This window comes from Cherax quadricarinatus, chromosome 13 (assembly GCF_038502225.1).
Source record: "Cherax quadricarinatus isolate ZL_2023a chromosome 13, ASM3850222v1, whole genome shotgun sequence".
NCBI classification, from domain to species: domain Eukaryota; kingdom Metazoa; phylum Arthropoda; class Malacostraca; order Decapoda; family Parastacidae; genus Cherax; species Cherax quadricarinatus.
The window spans coordinates 41,792,134-41,810,458 of NC_091304.1; the positions used below are offsets into that span (position 1 = coordinate 41,792,134).

Below are 18,325 nucleotides of genomic sequence, written 5' to 3' on the forward strand. Positions count from 1 at the left end.
GATGACACAAAGATAGGTAGGATAATTGATTCAAACGTAGATGTTATGGAACTTCAGGAGGATTTAACCCTTTGACTGTTTCAGGCCCCTCTCTGAAACTGTCATTCTATGTCGCTCAATTTTTGAAAAAAAAAAAATTATTTTTTCTTATGAAATGATAGAGAATCTTTTCCCGATGGTAATGACACCAAAAGTTCGAAATTTGGTCGAAAACTCGTGGAATTATGCTCCCGCGAAGTTAGCGGTCTCGGCAACATATGCGTATCGGCGATTTCGCCGACTTTGAGCCCAATTTTCAGCCAATTCCATTGTTCCAGTTGACCAAACTCAAAGCTATTTCTTTAGAACTCCATTTTGTCTATCAGCTGAGTACAAGAAACCTCCCATTTACTAATTTGGACTACCCAATATGGTGGTCAGAATTTGGCAATTTGGCCAATTTCACGCAAAATAAAAAAGATGCCAATTTCAAAATAGGGTCCAGAATAAACAAGGTAGACATTCGTGGCACTAAAATAACATATGCTCTGTTCATTAGTCACATCTCTAGGCCCCTCTTATATTATTATTGCTTTCTATTTTGATTTTTTATTCATACAAAAAAATACAAAATTTACTGTTATGCAGACGACTGCATTATTGTAAAAATGGTATAAATAATATCAGTGCACTAGTGAAAGAATATTAGACTCCCCAGTTGACGTGTATTGGACGTGTGGTGTGATTTATGTACTCTTGAACATTGGTAAAAATCGAACATTTCCGCTACTTTGAGCTCAGTTTCAAGGTCGTTTTCATCGTAAAAGTAATGAAAATCATCTCTATTTCTGTAATATGTTTTCCATTTTATCACCTAAGACCATGAAAACGCGAATACAACGATAAATACTATACGAAAATACACCTCAAAGTCGGCGTTTTATTCCAAAAAAACGATCAGAGTTTTTTTTTCTCATTACGCAATGTGTGCTGCAGGATTTTTTTTATGTGGTGCACACTGACCACACAGACCCATTCTCTCACATGTGGGCCTACCAGCTTTCTCCCACTTGATTTGAAGCCGCTAGAATTATTGAGTATATATACGTCAGAAACATTGGCTCGTAAGACGTATTTATACGTCGAAAACAGTCAAAGGGTTAAACAAAGTATTCTTGGTCAGAAAAGTGGCAGATGCAGTTCAATGTAGATAAATGCAAGGTTCTGAAGCTCGGGAGTGCCCATAACCCTAGTACTTATAAGTTAAATGATGTAGAACTTAGTCATACAGATTGCGAAAAGGACTTGGGGGTTATGGTGAGCAGCAACCTTAAACCAAGACAGCAATGCCTAAGCGTACATAATAAGGCAAATAGATTACTGGGATTTATATCAAGAAGTGTAAGCAACAGAAGTCCAGAGGTCATACTGCAGCTTTATACATCATTAGTAAGGCCTCACCTAGATTATGCAGCTCAGTTCTAGTCTCCATATTACAGAATGGACATAAATTTGTTAGAAAACATTCAGTGTAGGATGACTAAATTAATACATAGCATTAGAAATCTTCCTTATGAAGAAAGATTGAAGACTCTTAAGTTACATTCACTTGTTAGACGAAGAATGAGGGGAGACCTGATCGAAGTGTATAAGTGGAAGATAGGTATTAATAAAGGGGATATTAATAAGGTCTTGAGGATGTCTCTCCAAGAGAGAACCCGCAGTAATGGATTTAAATTAGATAAGTTTAGATTTAGAAAGGACATAGGAAAGTATTGGTTTGGAAATAGGGTAGTTGATGAGTGGAACAGTCTACCTAGTTGGGTTACTGAGGCTGGGACTTTGGGTAGTTTCAAATTTAGGTTGGATAAGTACATGAGTGGGAGGGGTTGGATTTGAGTGGGACTTTCACATCAGAGCTTATTTCTTGGGTGGCATTGAAAATTGGGTTGGGCAAATATTTTGTTAGTGGGATGAATTGTAAAGGACCTGCCTAGTATGGGCCAACAGGCCTCCTGCAGTGTGCCTCCTTTCTTATGTTCTTATGTATATTAAAATATACTGCTCCATAACCTATATCAATATAGGGTAAGTTTTATTATTAGTCTGCTCGAAATGCCTAGGCATGCAAGAGGCCTTCTTTGTAATTAATATTTTATAACATGTAAACCACACATTGTAAGCTTTTACAAGGAAATAAACATTTGAATTTGAACTGAAGTAACCTCACAGAGAAAAGCTTACCGACTAGTTTGTCTGACTTGAACCATTTACAAAGTCGAAAAATGACTTTCTAAATGGTCCAAGTCAGACTGAAATGTCGTTGTAAGCTTTTCTCTCTCTGTGTGTGTTATTTGTGTGTGGTTCCAGTCACAGGATTGTGCCTTTATGGTCACAAGTGACATGGTCCTTAGACAAATAGATAAATTAAAACCTAGCAAATGCCCGGGCCCAGACGAGCTGTATGCAAGAGTTCTAAAGAATGTAAAGAGGAGCTTAGCAAACCTTTGGCTAATCTTTTCAACATATCACTACAAACTGGCATAGTGCCAAACAAGTAGAAAATGGCAAATGTGGTACCTATTTTCAAAGCAGGTGACAGGTCCTTAGCTTTGAACTATAGACCAATAAACCTAACCTCCCTAGTGGGAAAATTGATGGAATCAACAACTGCCGAGGCAATTCGTAGCCATCTCGAAAAGCATAAATTAATCATTGAATCTCAGCATGGTTTTACAAAAGGGTGTTCCTGCCTTATGAATTTATTAGCTTTTTTTCACTAAGGTATTTGAGGAGGTAGATCATGGTAATGAATACGATATTGTGTATATGGACTTCAGTAAGGCCTTTGATAGTGTCCCACATCAGAGATTGAGGAAAATTAAGGCATACAGAATAGGAGGAGAATTTTTTTCCAGGATAGAGGCATGGTTGGCAGATAGGCAGCAGAGTGTTTGCATAAATAGGGAGAAATCTGAGTGGGGAAGCATCATGAGCTGTGTTCCACAGGGGTCAGTGTTGGGCCCCCTGTTGTTCACAACCTATATAAACGACACAGATGAGGGAATAAATAGCAACATAAGCAAGTTTGCCGATGACACCAAAATAGGCCGATGAACTCATTCTGACAAGGACACTAGAGCACTCCAGAAAGATTTGAATAGACTGATGCAGTGGTCGGAGAAGTGGCAGATGCAGTTTAATATAGACAAATGCAAAGTTCTAAACATTGGACAGATAAATAACCATGCCACATATGAACTAAATAATGTAGATCTTAATATTATTGATTGCAAAAAGGATTTGGGAGTTCTGGTTAACAGTAATCTAAAATCAAGACAATATTACACAAGTGTTCGCAATAAAGCTAACAGAATCCTTGTCTTCATATCAAGAAGCATAAATAATAGGAGTCCTCAGGTTGAAGAACAACTATATATCCTTGGTTAGGCCTCATTTAGATTATGCTGCACAGTTTAGGTCACCGTATAACAGAATGGATATAAATGTTCTGGAAAACATACAAAGGAGGATGACGAAGTTGATTCCATGTATCAGAAATCTTCCCTATGAGGATAGACTGAGGGCCCTGAATCTGCACTCTCTCGAAAGGTGTAGAATTAGGGGGGATATGACTGAGGTGTATAAATGAAAGACAGGAATAAATAGAGGGGATGTAAATAATGTGCTGAAAATATCCAGCCAAGACAGGACTTATAGCAATGGTTTTAAGTTTGAAAAATTCAGATTCAGGAAAGATATAGAAAAGCACTGGTTCAGTAATAGAGTTGTGGATGAGTGGAACAAACTCCCGAGTACCGTCATAGAAGGTAAAATGTGTATTTTTAAAAATAGGTTAGATAAATCCACGAGTGGGTGCGACTAGCTTGTGCTACAGGTCAGATGCCATGCTCCATCCATAAGTGAAGGAGACCTGACTTGACTTGACCTGACCATTGTTGACAGGAATGTAACTGAATCATTGTTTTCAAAAAAAACATTTTTGAATATATGAATACATCTTTTGTCTTATATAAATTAGATTCACTTATAATTAATAATCTACTGTACAACTATGATATAATCCTTAGTGTTAAGTAGTTTGTAAGTCAATAATGTTAAGTTGGCCCATAATGCCTAGGCATAATAGAGGCTCTCTTTGTATTGCAACCCATTATTGTAAATACAAAATCTCAATGTACTATTTGCAAAGACATATTATTATAATCAAAAAGAAGCGCTAAGCCACAAGGACTATACAGCTGCAAAGACATAAATAAATAAAAATAAATAAATAAATTGGCTTAAAGTCGGTGGGAGATTTAGACCTGCCCCGCATGGGCCAGTAGGCCTGCTGCAGTGTACCTTATTTCTTATTTTCTTATATTACCACCTCCAGGATGCGACCCACACCAGTCAAGTACCTACTTACTGTTAGGTTAACAGGGAAACAGGTGTAAGGAAACATGTCCTACGTTTGATTTTCTTTGGGTTATTCTTGGTAATTTACTCGCATATTAAAGTACACATGATAATAGTACTTGTGTGTACATGTAACTAAATCAACTTCCCGGGGATGGCACAAGTGTGAGAGTGGAGTGCGCTACCAACCCAGCCTCTCAACTCTCCTGCTGAAACATCACTTACACGCTCAGATTTCAACTGAAATGTATAATAATATTGATATTAGGGAACATATTTGTCTGTGAGTGAAGTGACTCACCTCGTCCAGGAGACCCACTTGATGGTGAGCAAGTGACATTATGATGGTGAAGGTGTGTAGCACACAACACCAACAGTAACACACTAATATAGCAGCAACAGCAACACAGTAGCAACACAGTAACACAGCAGCAACACAGTAACACAGCAGCAACACAGTAACACAGCAGCAACACAGTAACACAGCAGCAACACAGTAACACAGCAGCAACACAATAACAGTAACAATGCTAGTCTTCAACACACCCGCCACATCACTTCAATAATGGTTCTTTATTTATTTCATATTAAAAATAATCTCTAATATTTAATCATATATTACCTACTGATACTTATTAACAAAAAAATATGGTAATTCTTATTTAGAAAATCCTTGTGCATATATTAAGCCCGTTATAAGTCGATATATTGAATCTTAGACTCGAATAATTACCAGAAACAAATTTAATATATAAATCTTGGTTATTGTTAACCAACAACAAAAACAACAGATAATTTGGTATATAGTAAAAGTTAATGGAGATATTAGGTAGTATATATTTTAAGATATTGCATCATGTTGATAAAATAGAATGACAACAAGAGTTTAGTATTGTTGTGCAGCAGCAGTGTTCTTACTCTCTTATATTATAACAGTCTTAATATATCACTGTTATTATTAATAACCTGTTATTATACTCTACAGTGATGTCTACACCACCCTGAGTACCAGTAACAAGTTAACATTAACACTTGAACAATGTTACTCTTGATGGAGGTCAACTAGCACTGTACTACCTCGTAAGTAACACTTAAGTACCAGTAACAAGTTAACACTTGAACAATATTACTCTTGATGGAGGTCAACTAGCACTGTACTACCTCGTAAGTAACACTTAAGTACCAGTAACAAGTTAACACTTGAACAATATTACTCTTGGAGGTCAACTAGCACTGTACTACCTCGTAAGTAACACTTAAGTACCAGTAACAAGTTAACACTTGAACAATGTTACTCTTGATGGAGGTCAACTAGCACTGTACTACCTCGTAAGTAACACTTAAATACCAGTAACAAGTTAACACTTGAACAATATTACTCTTGATGGAGGTCAACTAGCACTGTACTACCTCGTAAGTAACACTTAAGTACCAGTAACAAGTTAACACTTGAACAATGTTACTCTTGATGGAGGTCAACTAGCACTGTACTACCTCGTAAGTAACACTTAAGTACCAGTAACAAGTTAACACTTGAACAATGTTACTCTTGATGGAGGTCAACTAGCACTGTACTACCTTGTAAGTAACACTTAAGTACCAGTAACAAGTTAACATTAACACTTGAACAATGTTAGAATGATAACAAATGATAACAAATGATAACAAATGATAACAAATGATAACAAATTGATAACAAATGATAAATTCTCACTACAGGCAGCACACTCCACCAATATTCAAAACACTCAACCTACTCACCATACAAAACATCCATACTTATTACTGCACCTATTACATACATAGAACACTTAACTCTGATATTAACCCTCCCCTCAAACATCTCCTTGCCAACCTCAACAGAACACATGACCATAACACAAGGCACAGATCACTCTTTGATGTTCCTCGTGTCCATCTCACGCTATGCAAAAACTCAATGCACATAAAAGGCCCTAAAATCTGGAATTCATTACCTGTAAATATAAAAGAAACACTACCTGTTTATAAATTCAAGTCTCTTCTCAAAAAATCACTTACTCACCCACAACTAAATAAATACTGAATAACTGAACCTTATAAATTGTATATCTTAAATGTTTCTCACAATTATATCACATAAATGTTAAACCTAAAACCCAATCTAACTTTATTATTTTTTAAATACACTACCTAACAGAATACTCCATTCTACTGAATGTACAACAATGCATGCAACCATATGACCTGTCTTTGTAATACTCACTTGTACTTTATAGTAATCTGTTTACATTAATGTTTTATCACTGATTTCATCATTGCTTAGTTAATCTTAAGTTAATTTTAAGCCAGCCCGTAATGCTATGCATAGTATAAGTGGCTTTGGCATGCTGCTCTTATCTGTATTTTTTGTACCTCTGTATGTGTGCTCAAATTGTAAATAAATAAATAAATAAATAAATAAATAAATGTTACTCTTGATGGAGGTCAACTAGCACTGTATTACCTCGTAAGTAACACTTAAGTACCAGTAACAAGTTAACACTAACACTTGAACAATATTACTCTTGATGGAGGTCAACTAGCACTGTACTACCTTGTAAGTAACACTTAAGTACCAGTAACAAGTTAACATTAACACTTGAACAATGTTACTCTTGATAGAGGTCAATTAGCACTGTACTACCTCGTAAGTAACACTTAAGTACCAGTAACAAGTTAACACGGAAGGAAAATTCTTAGGAATCCACCTTGATAATACTCAAATTTCAAGCACATATACAACAAATTTCCCAAAAAATTTCCAAGACCGTAGGCATACTATCGAAGATACGGTACTATGTTCCACAGTCAGCCCTCCTGGCCCTATATTACTCACTTATTTACCCCTATCTCACCTATGGAATTTGTGCATGGGGCTCAACAACAATAAACCATCTCAGACCATTAATTACCCAACAAAAGGCTGCAGTCAGAATGATGATAAATTACCACTACAGACAGCACACTCCACCAATATTCAAAACACTAAACCTACTCACCATACAAAACATCCATACTTATTACTGCACCTACTACATACATAGAACACTTAACTCTGACATAAACCCTCCCCTCAACCATCTCCTTACCAACCTCAACAGAACATATGACCATAACACAAGGCACAGATCACTCTTTGATGTTCCTCGTGTCCATCGCACGCTATGCAAAAACTCAATGCACATAAAAGGCCCTAAAATCTGGAATTCATTACCTGTGAATATAAAAGAAACACTGTCTGTTTATAAATTCAAGTCTCTTCTCAAAAATCACTTACTCACCCACAACTAAATAAATACTGAATAATTGTATCTCATAAATTGTATCTCATATATGTATCTCATTATTGTATTTCATAAATGTCAACCTGTGACCCAATCAAACTTTGTTACTATTTAACTTCACTACCTAACAGAATACTCCATTCTACTGATTACACAGCAACACAGTAAATGGCCATATGACCTGTCTTTGTAATATTCATTTGTACTAAATTGTTATCTGTTTTACAATAATTTTTGTACCACTGAATATATCATTGCTTAGTTAATCTTAAGTTAATTTTAAGCCTGCCCATAATGCTCTGCATACAAGGGGCTTTGGCATGCTGCACTTCAAAAATTGTATTCCTTGTACTTCTCTGTATCATGTTCAAATAAATAAATAAATAAATAAATAAATAAACAAACACTAACACTTGAACAATGTTACACTTGATGAAGGTCAACTAGCACTGTACTACCTCGTAAGTAACACTTAAGTACCAGTAATAAGTTAACATTAACACTTGAACAATGTTACTCTTGATGGAGGTCAACTAGCACTGTATTACCTCGTAAGTAACACTTAAGTACCAGTAACAAGTTAACATTAACACTTGAACAATGTTACTCTTGATGGAGGTCAACTAGCACTGTACTACCTCGTAAGTAACACTTAAGTACCAGTAACAAGTTAACACTTGAACAATGTTACTCTTGATGGAGGTCAACTAGCACTGTATTACCTCGTAAGTAACACTTAAGTACCAGTAACAAGTTAACATTAACACTTGAACAATGTTACTCTTGATGGAGGTCAACTAGCACTGTACTACCTCGTAAGTAACACTTAAGTACCAGTAACAAGTTAACACTTGAACAATGTTACTCTTGATGGAGGTCAATTAGCACTGTATTACCTCGTAAGTAACACTTAAGTACCAGTAACAAGTTAACATTAACACTTGAACAATGTTACTCTTGATGGAGGTCAACTAGCACTGTATTACCTCGTAAGTAACACTTAAGTACCAGTAACAAGTTAACACTTGAACAATGTTACACTTGATGAAGGTCAACTAGCACTGTACTACCTCGTAAGTAACACTTAAGTACCAGTAATAAGTTAACATTAACACTTGAACAATGTTACTCTTGATGGAGGTCAACTAGCACTGTATTACCTCGTAAGTAACACATAGTGAGTACCTGTAACAAGTAAACAGTATCACTACTGAAAAAACAAACTACAAGCAAAATTTTATTTTGTTTGCATAGGTTACCCCTCAAGAGAGGTTACTTGACGTTTTGTGAGAGGCTCTTGATCAAGGGAATTGGATCTGTGCTCCAGTTCCCTGAATTAAGCGTGAGTACCTTCCATCCCATCCCCCCCGGCACTGTATAATTCTACAGGTTTAGTGCTTCTTCATGATTATAATAATAATAATTTGCAAAGGTTACAATGTGTGTTTACATTTCTTAATACGATTGGTACAAAATAAGCCACTATCATGCCGAGGCATTTTGGGCAGACTTAACCTAATACTTAAAGACTACTTAAATCTAGATAGGTAAAGAGTGGTAGATCACAAATATTCAATAATTTACTCTATTATTAATATGAGGTAGTATGTTATGCAGTCACTCAAGAAGAGTTAAACAAGTTTTATGTGTAATTGTGCTTAAATAAGATTATTCTTGAGGCAGGACAACTAGCAACTTACCATCAAGTGGTGCATTCAAGAACAAAAATTTTAAATTATTCACATCTAACATAAATAGAAAGTTCATTTTATTCTCTTGAAATGTTTATTTCAGGAAATATTACAGAGGAAAACTGTATGTACAAACTCACCAAATTCTACTTTCTTAGGCTATTGTTTTATTGCTAGAATAATTATAAAACTGGACTCAGTTGCTGTTGGTGTGAGGCATTTGAGACTTCGCTACTTTAGGTGGGACAGTTGTTGTCATAGTTCCTATATAGCTATGTTTTGGACACTTAAGTTCTGGTACTACATGTGTCTCTTCAGGAGTCCACATGCACACTCAGTGCCTGGAAGGTTATCGGCAAACTCTGCTATAACTGTGATTGGAGTCCAAAAACATCTAACGCTATTGCCATTTTTTAATTTTGAACGAGCATTATTTTTCAATTTTTCAGGATGATTTAGACTCTAGTGAAACACTGCTGTGAACTTGTCTTAGGTATCTTGTACCATTTCATTGCATCTCTTTGTGACATTTGTCTTGACAGTGCTTTCAAGGCATTCACGATGTCTTCAGATTGCCACATCCTTGTGATATTCCTCTAATACTTGCTAACCATCTTGTAGACAAGAGAAAGTTTTGTATGAAATACTGTATGACATGTAAGAGAGTTAATATTGGAGTTCTGAAATGCCCTTTCTTTTGGTCTCATTTGCCCCTTGCTACAAAATTATCATAACTTAATAATTACTGGCTTCAGTAAAGGCAAAATAATGGCAAAGTAAGGATAGAAAGTGGTTGTTGGCTCATGCAGTTCATAGTAAATTTGGGAAGACTGTTTGGCAGTTAGAGTACTTAAGATTTTCTACATACCAATCAAGACTAAAACAGATAATTAAAAAAAATATCGATTTAAAGTACCATATATAGTAATAGAGTGGAACCTCAAATTTCGAACTTAATCCATTCCAGGAGCTAGTTCTAAATTCGAAAAGTTTGAAAGGCGAAGCAGTATTTCCCATAAGAAATAATGGATATACAATTAATCTGTTCGAGAAACCCAAAAGTATTCATGAAAAAATTTAATTTATAGATAGTATTACGTTATAGTTTTACATACACACAACAGATATAGTGTACAATTATTAATAAATTTAAATAAACATATAAAACAACATTTTTACTTACCTTTATTGAAGATTGGTGATGGCATCTGGAAGATAGGGAGGAGGAGAGAGGGAGTTGGAGTTAGTGCTTGGAAGGGGAATCCCCCTCCATAAGGACTTCAGGTATCAAAGCCCTCTCTGGGGTTACTTCCCTTCTCTGTCTTTTAATGCCACTAGGACCAGCTTGAGAGTCACTGGAGAGTCACTTGGCAAGCTCAACAAGTCGCACACCACCCTCATACTTCTGCATTATTTCCTCCTTCACATCTATGGTGTTTCTCACTTTCTTTACCACAGGGATACCACTAGCAAATTTCTTTGGGCCCATGGTAGCTCATTTCACAGTCCCACAAGCACTAAACACAATGAATTAATCGTAAAATGTTTGAATGAGACCACAGGTTAGTGTTCACTCAAGCATCAACAAAGCCAGACTGGCTCATGGCGCCTGTGTGGGGACGCGGACAGAGCAGGCTGGCAGACAGGTGGACAGGTCTGGTACCTGGCGGTTCGAAAAAAGGGGCGAGTTCGATAATGGGGACAAAGTTGGTTCGAAAAAAGCGGTCGATTTCCGAAGAGTTCGATAAGTGATACGTTGGAAATTTGAGGTTCCACTGTAATAGAATAATGATTTTTAATATTAATACACTAAATTCATCATATTCTCTAATTATTTAAATTGTGCAGGGCTTCTATAAATCACTTTAAAAGTCATTTTTTCTACCTGGTCTTAGTTGCATGGTCTTAAATGGTACTACCTCATAAGTATCACACAGTAAGTACCTGCAACAAGTAAACACTAACACTTGAACAATATTGCTCTTGATGCAGGTCAAGTAGCTACTATACTACCTCATAAGTAACTTACTTATACAGGTCTCCCTCAACATTCGCGAGGGTTAGGGGATCAAGAGCCTCGCGAATGTTGAAAAACCATGAATGTTTGGTGCCCCAATACAGTGGACCATCGACTAACGCTATTAATCCGTTCCTGAGAGCTCATCGTTAGTCAAAATAATCGTTAGTCAAGTTAATTTTCCCCATAAGAAATAATGGAAATCAAATTAATCCGTGCAAGACACCCAAAAGTATTGAAAAAAAAAATTTTTAACATGAAATATTAATTTTAATACACACAAACTGAAGAAGACATGCAGTTACATGACACTTACCTTTATTGAAGATCTGGTGATGATTGATGGGATGGGAAGAGGGGAGTGTGTTGATGGTCTTAGTGTTTAGAAGGGGAATCCCCTTCCATTAGGACTTGAGGTGGCAAGTCCTTTTTCGGGGTTACTTCCCTTCTTTTAATGCCACTAGGACCAGCTTGAGAGTCACTGGACCTCTGTCGCACAACATATCTGCCCATAGAGGCCTGTACCTCCCGTTCCTTTATGACATTCCTAACGTGTTTCACAACATTGTCAGTGTCACCATTAAACACTTGTTCAGGTTTCAATCCTTCACTGTCTATGTACTCCTTGAATTCCTGCACATATTTTTCAGCTGCTTTTGGGTCCAAACTGACAGCCTCACCATGCCTTATCACACTATGTATGCCACTACGATTCTTAAATCTCTCAAACCAACCTTTGCTGGCCTTAAATTCACTCACATCACCACTAGTTGCTGGCATTTTTCTAATTAAATCGTCATGCAACTTCCTAGCCTTTTCACATATGATCGCTTGAGAGATGCTATCTCCTGCTATCTGTTTTTCATTTATCCATACCAATAACAGTCTCTCAACATCTTCTATCACTTGCGATCTCAGTTTCAAAAACATAGTTGCACCTTTGGCAAGAACAGCTTCCCTGATTGCCGTTTTCTTGGCCACAATAGTAGCGAGGTTGATTGGGGTTTTGTGTACAGCCTGGCCAGCTCGGAGACATGCACTCCACTTTCATACTTAGCAATGATCTCTTTCTTCATATCCATAGTAATTCTCACCCTTTTTGCTGTAGGGTTGGCACTAGAAGCTTTCTTGGGGCCCATGGTGACTTATTTTGCAGGTGCAATCACTAAAAAGGCTGTGATAATATGAAATGTTCCGATTGTATGCTTGGAAGCGACCGCGGTGGCTGGCTGGCTTGTAAACACTGGCCAGAAGTGGATGCTTCTCAGACGGAAGGAATAGTGTTGGTCGAGTTTTTTAGTGCTAATCGAGGCAAAAATTTTGCGATAAAATGTATCGCTAGTCAGATTTATCGTTAATCGATGCCATCGCTGGTCGAGGGTCCACTGTATATTGTAGGGAAATATTTTACAATACTGCTTCCTTAACTTGTTGAACCATGAATAATCATAAAATACATGAAAACGTCGTGACGTGCTGTTGGAGTGTGAGCAAAGTAACATTTATGAAGGGGTTCAAGGAAACCGGCAGGCCGGACTTGAGTCCTGGAGATGGGAAGTACAGTGCCTGCACTCTGAAGGAGGGGTGTTAATGTTGCAGTTTAAAAACTGTAGTGTAAAGCACCCTTCTGGCAATACAGTGATGGAGTGAATGATGGTGAAAGTTTTTCTTTTTTGGGCCACCCTGCCTTGGTGGGAATCGGCCAGTGTGATAATAAAAAAAAAAAAAAATATACATGTTATGCTTTAATAACGTATGTTATTTAATAGCATGTATGTTAACAACATGTATGTTATTAAATACCACAGACTCCACCACTGCCTCCACCACTTCCTCCACCACTTCCTCCACCACTGCGAGTCCCTACTACCCTCCCTCCGACCCCCCCAACTGGCAGCCAGCCCTCCCACCACTCAGTGTGGTGAGTGTTTTGTTTGTTCATTATTTGCTATTAAACTACAGTATAAATAATGTAAACCCATTCATGACTGCATATTGGAATGGCTATTAGGAAAGGTATTAGACGGTGACATCATGTGTTTACTCTTGAACACAGCAAAGAATCGAACATTTCTGCTATTGCTAATAATAACAATAGTAGTAGTAGTAATAATAATAATAATAAATACGATATAATTGAAGAAGGAAATTGTACAAAAATACAAGGGAGTGGTTGACACATTGTCAGTGTGACTTTGTTTATGCTGGAGTGAACATTAGTCTCCCTGCTCTTCCAAACATTTCACAATAATTCAGCGGTTGAGGCAGTGGTATTTAATAACATATATGTTATAAATAATAATAGTACATGTTATTATTAATAACATGTATTATTATTAACATGTATGTATTTAACCCTTTGAGGGTCGACAGGCCCTCTCCGAAACTCGTTCTCAGGGTCGGCCAAATTTAAAAAAAAAAAAAAATTATTTTCTCTTATGAAAAGATAGAGAATCTTTTCCCGATCATAAAGACACCAAAAGTTTGAAATTTGATAGAAAACTTACGGAATTATGCTCTCGCAAAGTTAGCGGTCTCGGCGATATTTACGCATCGGCGATTTTGCCCATTTTGAGCCCCATTTTCGGCCAATTTCACTCTACTAGTCGACAAAAAACATGAATATTTCGCTAGAACTCCATTTTTTCTATCGAATGGGTGCAAGAAACCACCCATTTATAAATTCAACTATCCAGTACAGTGGTCAGAATTTAGCAATTTTGCTAATTTCACACAAATTTCAAAAGATGCCAATTTCCGAATAGGGTCCAGAATAAACAAGAAAGACATTCCTGGCACTAAAATGACATTTCCTCTAGTCATTAGTCACGTCTCAAGGGCCCTCTTATATCCTTTTGCTTTCCACTTTGAATTTTTATTCTCACAAAAAATATAAGATTTACTGTTATGCAGACTACTGCATTAGTGTAAAAAATGGTATAAATATTATTGGTGCACTTGTAAAAGAATATTAGACTCACCAGTTGACGTGTATTGCACGCTTGGCACGATTTGTTTACTTTTGAAGTTTGGAAAAAATCGAACATTTCTGCTACTTTGAGCTCAATTTCAGGGCACCTTTCATTGTAAAACCAGTCAAAATCATCTCAATTTCTGTAATATGTCTTCCATTCTATAAAATGAGACCAAGAAAACTAGAATACAACAATAAATACCATACGAAAATACACTGCAAAGTCGCTGATTTATTAAAAAAAATGGTCAAAGTTTTTTTTTTCTCATTATGCACTGTGTGCTGCAGGATTTTTTTTTAGACTGTGCACACTGACCACATAGACCCATTCTTTCACATGAAGGCCTACCAGCTTTCTCCCACTAGATTTGAGGCCTCTAGAATTTATGAGTACTAGTACGTCAAAAACCCCTACGCGTAAAACGTACTAGTACGACCAAAACCCTCAAAGGGTTAATAACATATATGTTATAAATAATAATAGTACATATTATTAATAACATGTATTATTATTAACATGTATGTTATTAAATACCATTGCCTCAATCACTGCCTCTACCACTCCAGTCACACTCAATCTACAAGCACCAAACACAATGAATTATTGTGAAATGTTTGGAAGAGCAGGGAGACTAATGTTCACTCCAGCATAAACAAAGTCACACTGACGATGTGTCAACCATTCCCTCGTATTTTTGTACAATTTCCTTCTTCAATTATATCATATTTATTATTATTATTATTATTATTATTATTATTATTATTATTATTATTATTATTATTATTATTATTATTACTATTGTTATTATTAGCTGTAGCAGAAATGTTTAATTCTTTGCAGTGTTCAAGAGTAAACACATGATGTCACCGTCTAATACCTGTCCGAATAGCCATTCCAATATTCAGTCATGAATGGGTTTACATTATTTATACTGTAGTTTTATAGCAAATAATGAACAAACAAAACACTCACCACACTGAGTGATGGGAGGGCTGGCTGCCAGTTGCGGGGGTCGGAGGGAGGGTAGTAGGGACTCGCAGGTGGCGGGAAACTTAAATATGATTTGGCGGCTGGGAATTTGGCGGTTGGGAATTCGCGAATGTGTGAAGCCCGTGAAAGTTGAAAACGTGAATGTTGAGGGAGACCTGTATTCAGTTATTCATTTAACCCACATTGTCATGCACAGTACGTATATTGAACCACCATTTAGGTGACACAGTGGTACCTTGACTTACGAGTGCCCCAACTTACGAGTTTTCTGAGTTATGAGCCATCACTCAGTCAATTTTTTGCTTTTAGTTGCAAGCCAAAATCCAAGTTATGAGTGAGCTTCAGATACACTGCCACTAATTGGCAGCATATCTGAAGTCAAATCTAACTCTGTACCCAGAGGAATGTCAGGTACTTGGTCCCATCCCACATGCTCTTCCAATACATAACTGGAAGGATAATACTCCCACACTGATCCCAGATTGTAGTGAGGCACCTCGTCCCTTGTTTGGTTCTCCTATAAATCCAGGGAAGAGGTAACCTCCATTTCACCTCTCAGAGTTTTTCCACTATCCTCACCCCAGAGTAGTGAGGGTGGTGGATGTAGCAGAGATGGAGGTGGGTGTAGTAGTGAAGGTGGTGGATGGAGTAGTGACAATGGTGGGTGGAGTAGATATTGTGGTGGGTGGAGTAGTGAGGGTGGTGGATGGAGTGGTGATAATGGCGGGTGGAGTAGAGATGGTGGTGGGTGGAGTAGAGATGGTGGTGGGTGGAGTAGTGAGGGTGCTGGGCGGAGTAGTGAAGGTGGTGGGTGTAGTAAAGATAGTGGTGGGTGTAGTAGTGAAGGTGGTGGGTGGAGTATACAATATTTCTTATTTATAAATACTACTGTACATTTTTCTTATTTAAAAACTCGTAACAAAAAATTGTTTTTTTTTTTTTTTTGGCTGGAATGGATTAATGGCATTTCAGTTAATTTCAATGAGAAAAATTGATTTGACGTATGAACAAATTGAGTTACAAGCTCTGTCATGGAACAAATTAAACTCATAAGTCAAGGTACCACTGTACTTAACTTTTATTCAAAGACCACTTCATTATGCTTTCTTAGGTAACTCTATGGAAATAAATCATCCTATGTGGTTGTGTTTGATTAAGCTAAGTTAAACCTTCATAATTTATCACATTGATTATAATAATGCAATCTTTTGCATTAACCCTTTCAGGGTCCAGAGGCCAAATTTCAAAGTGTGCACCAGTGTCCAAGAATTTGTTATTTTTTCTTATGAAATGGTAGAGAATCTTTTTCTGAAGGTAATAAAACAAAAAGTACGAAATTTGATGGAAAATTGACGAAATTATCCTCTCGCAAATTTTGATATATCAGCGATATTTACGCATCAGTGATTTTGCCGACTTTGACTCCCATTTTAGGCCAATTACATTATTCCAGTTGACCAAATTCTTAGCTATTTCACTAGTATTACTTCTATTCTATCGATTGAGCACAAGAAATTGCCAAGTCAACTGTTTCAACTACAAAATAAAGTGATTGGAAACTGGTAATTTGGCCACTTTAATGCAAAGTTCAAAATATTCCGATTTCAAAATAGGATCCAGAATAAACAATGCAAGCATTCCTGGCACTAAACTAACATTTCCTCTGTTCATTAGTTATGTTTTCAGGCTTTACAATGAATTCCATTTTGATTTTTTATTCACATAATGAATTTTTATGCAATATTGTAATAATAATATCACCACATTTGTGAATGTATATTAGACCCACCAGCAGGCGTTTATTAGACATGTGATTTCATTTGTTTACTCTTGAACAACGGCAAAAATTTAACATTTCGGCTACTTTGAGCTCGGTTTCAAGCCATTTCCAGTACTAAAACCAATCAAAATCATCTCTATTTCTGTAATATGTCTTCCATTCTATCAAATGAGACCAAGAAATTGCAAATACAACTATAAAAAACATGAAAAAACACTGCAAAATCGATGTTTTAATTGAAAATTACGGGCTAAGCTTTTTCTCTCATTATGCACTATGTGCTGCAGGATTTGTTTTATGTAGTGTACACATGCCACATAGATGTATTCTCTCATATCTAGGCCAAAATTTACCACTCACAGCTTAAAGAGTGAGCTGAGCTCATGACGTAAATCTACGGTTTGGACCCTCAACGTAAAGCTGTAGATCTACGGCATGGACCCTGAAAAGGTTAAAAACAACAAAATTATGAATAGTTTTGCATAGCATTTTGGGCAGTCTGAAGCTTGTACGTATTATGATTTTAAACATGAAAATAAATAAATTTTTATAAATGTACGTAATACACACTAAACCCTGTATATAAAATTGCATAATTTAACACAGCCAGGAGCTGTGACTCGACCCCTGCAACCTCAACTAGGTGAGTGTAAATTCTTTACAGGAAATATGGAGCAAAGTGCAGTGGAACCTTGGTTTTCGTATGCCTTGGTTTTCGTAGGATTTGGTTTACGACAACTATTTTCATTGAAATTTTGTCCCAGTTTTCGTACATCCGCTTGGTTTTCATAGAGTTGACAATGGTCTGCCGTACCAAATGTGTCCGCCTGCCCGTGCCCACGTAAAGCATTCCATGCATTCTGACTCAGTCTGGCTTTGTTTCTCGTTGAGTGAGTATTGTGAAAATGTGCCTTCTTCAGTGATTAAGGACGTGTGCAAAGTGGAATGAGTTGCGAAGTTTTGTGGAGAAATATCACCCTAACAAAGCTGTTGCAAGTCATGTCTGCAACATTTACAATGACAATGCCTTGTCTCATTTTAGGCAAATCTTAAGAGACGCCAGAAACAGACACCTCTGGACAGATTTTTTTGTGCAACAGGGGTCCAGTGACTCTCAAGCTGGTCCTAGTGCCAGTAAAAGACATATTATAGGATATGGTGTGCTT

The 18,325-nt window shown here is 36.8% G+C and overlaps 2 protein-coding genes across 10 annotated transcripts in view; one reads left to right on the forward strand and one right to left on the reverse strand.

The window, feature by feature from the left end:
• geminin (geminin DNA replication inhibitor) overlaps positions 1-6,034 on the reverse strand; it is a 94,993-nt gene extending 88,959 nt beyond the window's left edge. Inside the window, exons 1-2 of one of the 5 annotated variants that reach the window (XM_070084680.1) lie at positions 4,870-4,990; positions 4,703-4,812 (exon numbers count right to left, since the gene is read on the reverse strand). In XM_070084680.1, the coding sequence (XP_069940781.1) occupies positions 4,703-4,741 (39 nt within the window). In that variant the 5' untranslated portion in view covers positions 4,742-4,812; positions 4,870-4,990. Of the gene's footprint in view, positions 1-4,702; positions 4,991-5,979 lie in introns of those variants that run through there. The other 4 variants (XM_070084681.1, XM_053776381.2, XM_053776380.2 and 1 more) reach the window with 4 other exon arrangements.
• Positions 5,264-18,325, forward strand: part of LOC128688738 (ubiquitin-protein ligase E3C) — a 401,351-nt gene continuing 388,289 nt past the window's right edge. For 2 of the 5 annotated variants that reach the window (XM_070084672.1, XM_070084678.1), the window contains exon 1: positions 5,264-5,481. The gene's annotated coding sequence lies outside the window, so the exon portion shown is untranslated. Of the gene's footprint in view, positions 5,482-8,426; positions 8,522-8,713; positions 8,780-8,803; positions 8,870-18,325 lie in introns of those variants that run through there. The other 3 variants (XM_070084673.1, XM_070084676.1, XM_070084677.1) reach the window with 3 other exon arrangements.